At 58.2% G+C, this 2,556-nt stretch overlaps 1 protein-coding gene across 1 annotated transcript in view; it reads right to left on the bottom strand.

Moving 5' to 3' along the window:
* GDPD2 (glycerophosphodiester phosphodiesterase domain containing 2) overlaps positions 1-1,986 on the bottom strand; it is a 7,831-nt gene extending 5,845 nt beyond the window's left edge. Inside the window, exons 1-4 of the mRNA XM_009867325.1 lie at positions 1,873-1,986; positions 595-698; positions 428-521; positions 133-192 (exon numbers count right to left, since the gene is read on the bottom strand). Of these exons, the coding sequence (XP_009865627.1) occupies positions 133-192; positions 428-521; positions 595-698; positions 1,873-1,986 (372 nt within the window). The remainder of the gene's footprint in view (positions 1-132; positions 193-427; positions 522-594; positions 699-1,872) is intronic.
* Between the last annotated feature and the right edge of the window lie 570 nt (positions 1,987-2,556).

Raw genomic sequence — 2,556 nt, 5'->3', positions numbered from 1 at the left:
TCCAGTGGGGGGAACAGAGCCACTCAGTGGGGTCACAGCAGCTGTACACAACCCCAATAGGTTGGTTGCAGCTTCACAGTGTGCCAGGGCAGCCAGGGCAGGCACCACGCTCCTGCACTCTCAATCTCTCACCTTGTGCAGCCAGTGTAACTTCAAGGGCTGGCCACAGAGCTGCAAGCACAAAGCAAGGACCTGTGACAAGAAAAAGAGATGTCAGAGTTGGGCTGTACCCTATACTTCAGCTCTCTAAGGGCAAAGGACTCAGCCACAAGAGCTCTGGACCCCAACACAGGCAGGGTCTCTGGCCATGCTTAGGCTGACACAGCTTCAGCTTGCCACCTGGCTCTACATGGGGCAGAGCAGCCAGCCTGTGCTCAGCACAGCTCCATACCCCGCCACTAGCCCAGGCAGCATCAGTAGGGCTCACCAGCAGCACAGTTGAGTAGGTGATCAGCACAGCTGTAGCTATGAGTAGGACCAGGGACCAGTCTAGCCACAACTTTCTTTGCTTGAAGATGAACCTGCCAGCAAAGGGGATGGTCAGAGGGGCAGGGGGAACACGGGAAGAAAAGCTGCATATGGTATCCTACTCACTCATTGAAGTTGTGGAAATCATTGAGGATGATGATGGCGAAGTAGAGCCACACCAATGTCAAGAGGAAGACGCAGAAGAGGAAAAGGAACCAGCTACAGTCGCACTGAAAGCCAGAGATGACACCTATGCACACACCTGCAGCACCTAGCCCCTGACCAGGTTGCTGAGAACCCTGAGGAGCACTCATTCTGCAGCAGCATGCACAGGGGGTCACAGCAGGCACCAGCGTCACTGCTCCAGCCACTGAGCTGCCTCGTGGAGAGGGAACAGAACTCCCCAGGAGAGCTCTTTTTGGCTGGACCCATACTACAGACAGATGGACCAGCATCTACAATATGCTAAAAAGCTGCCTATGCCAGGCAGTGGAGGACAGTCCCTGTAGCAGGACGGCCTCCTTTCCCATGCAGCAGCCCCTGAGAGCCCTGAGACTTTGAACACAAGAAGGGGCAGGGAACCAGGTCCTCTTCCCTCCCAACTGGGTGATCTGTGGGCTGGGCACAGAGGGGTGCTGTGCCTTTGAGCTGCCATTGCAGAGGTGAACTTGCAGACCTCTCCTGCCTGCCCAGCTGAAACCAGGTCCAGCTTCAGGGTCTCCAGTCCCCAGTCCCACAAACTTGGGGAGGCAAGGGGTGGCACAGGTGCTAAGTGGGACACCTGGCAGTCTGGACCAGCTCAAACATTCCAGGCAAGACAGGACAAGTGGCTGCATAGCCGCACCCATGGGAGTTGGAGATCTCAGGAAATCCCAGGGCCTCACCCCTTCCAGGTTACAATTGCTGGGGACACCCCCTTCCAGCACCCCATCAGTGGGGCCACACCCAACCCAGGAACCATGCCTCCCATGTGTCTTGCCAGGTACTCAGTGCCCCAGGACCTGCCTTCCATGCTCAGCCCTTGGGGAGCACAGTGCTCTGCTCCAGGCACGTGTGAGTTCTGCCACAGACACTTGTTCAGCCAGGCCAGGGATGGCCATGGCTAAGCCTCGTTGCTGAGAGCATGCTGCTTTACCCTTTCTGTCACCCAGCAAGAACAGATAGCTCACCCTCTCGCCCTCCTCCTGCTCCAGGCTAGGGCAGTCCCTGGACAGAGAGGGTGCCAGATAGCACCCCAGCTCTCTTGGGGCTCAGCTCTGGGGAGCAGGAATCAGTGGCAAGTGGTTAGCAGCTCAGTGTCTGGGTTGAGCCCCCCAGCCGGAGCCCTTCCCAATCCCAGCCACTACTCTGAGCCTCCCATGCAGGGGTTGGCCAGCCTCAGCTCAGCATTACTGGTGGTATCACCTTGGTGGTTCTCAGGCCCTTCCTCTTCTCCTTTTTGGCAGTGATCCACTGGCAGCTGTAGAGGCAGAGCAGGCAGGTGGCGCAGGAGTGGCAGCAGCCAGGAGGGTCTGCCATAATGCTGGGCTGTCCCAGGCCAAAGGTCAGGAGTCCTGCGGAGGATGCACTCAGCATGTTATCACAGACTTTCCAATACACACTGCCCCCTGCCCCGTGGGGATGTGGCACTGCAGCATCCTAAGTCCAAGTACCATGGCAATTGCCCTCCCCAGAGCCCTGAGACATAGCGGGCCTCTTGGGCTTGTCCCCAGGCAAGGCATGCTGCCAGGGAAAACGGGAGCACAGGGTGCAGCCCAACCTGCTCAGCAGGCTCTCCCAGGACCCTTTACTCAATGAGCTGGAGCAAGCTTGGAGCTGCCAGGGAGCTCCCCAGCCCGGGGTTTGGCACTCTGTCTGGTAGCCAGCGGCACTGTGCAGGCTCCAGAGGACCAGCAGCTTTGCTGACTGGCTTGACATGAGTTTGCACCCAGGTTCCCCATGAGCTGCAAGGACCACGCAGCTCTGGGCTCCTGCCATGCAGCTGGGGATATGTGTGATACCCTGGTAAGTCCCTGCCCTCCTTCCTAAGTCCAGGTTCTCACTGAGGTGGCACCATCCTGGCAGCCCTCCAGCTCAACTTGCACAACA

The sequence above is a fragment of the Apaloderma vittatum genome, unplaced genomic scaffold, assembly GCF_000703405.1.
Source record: "Apaloderma vittatum isolate BGI_N311 unplaced genomic scaffold, ASM70340v1 scaffold41853, whole genome shotgun sequence".
NCBI lineage: Eukaryota > Metazoa > Chordata > Aves > Trogoniformes > Trogonidae > Apaloderma > Apaloderma vittatum.
This window is presented reverse-complemented; position numbering and strand designations above follow the sequence as displayed.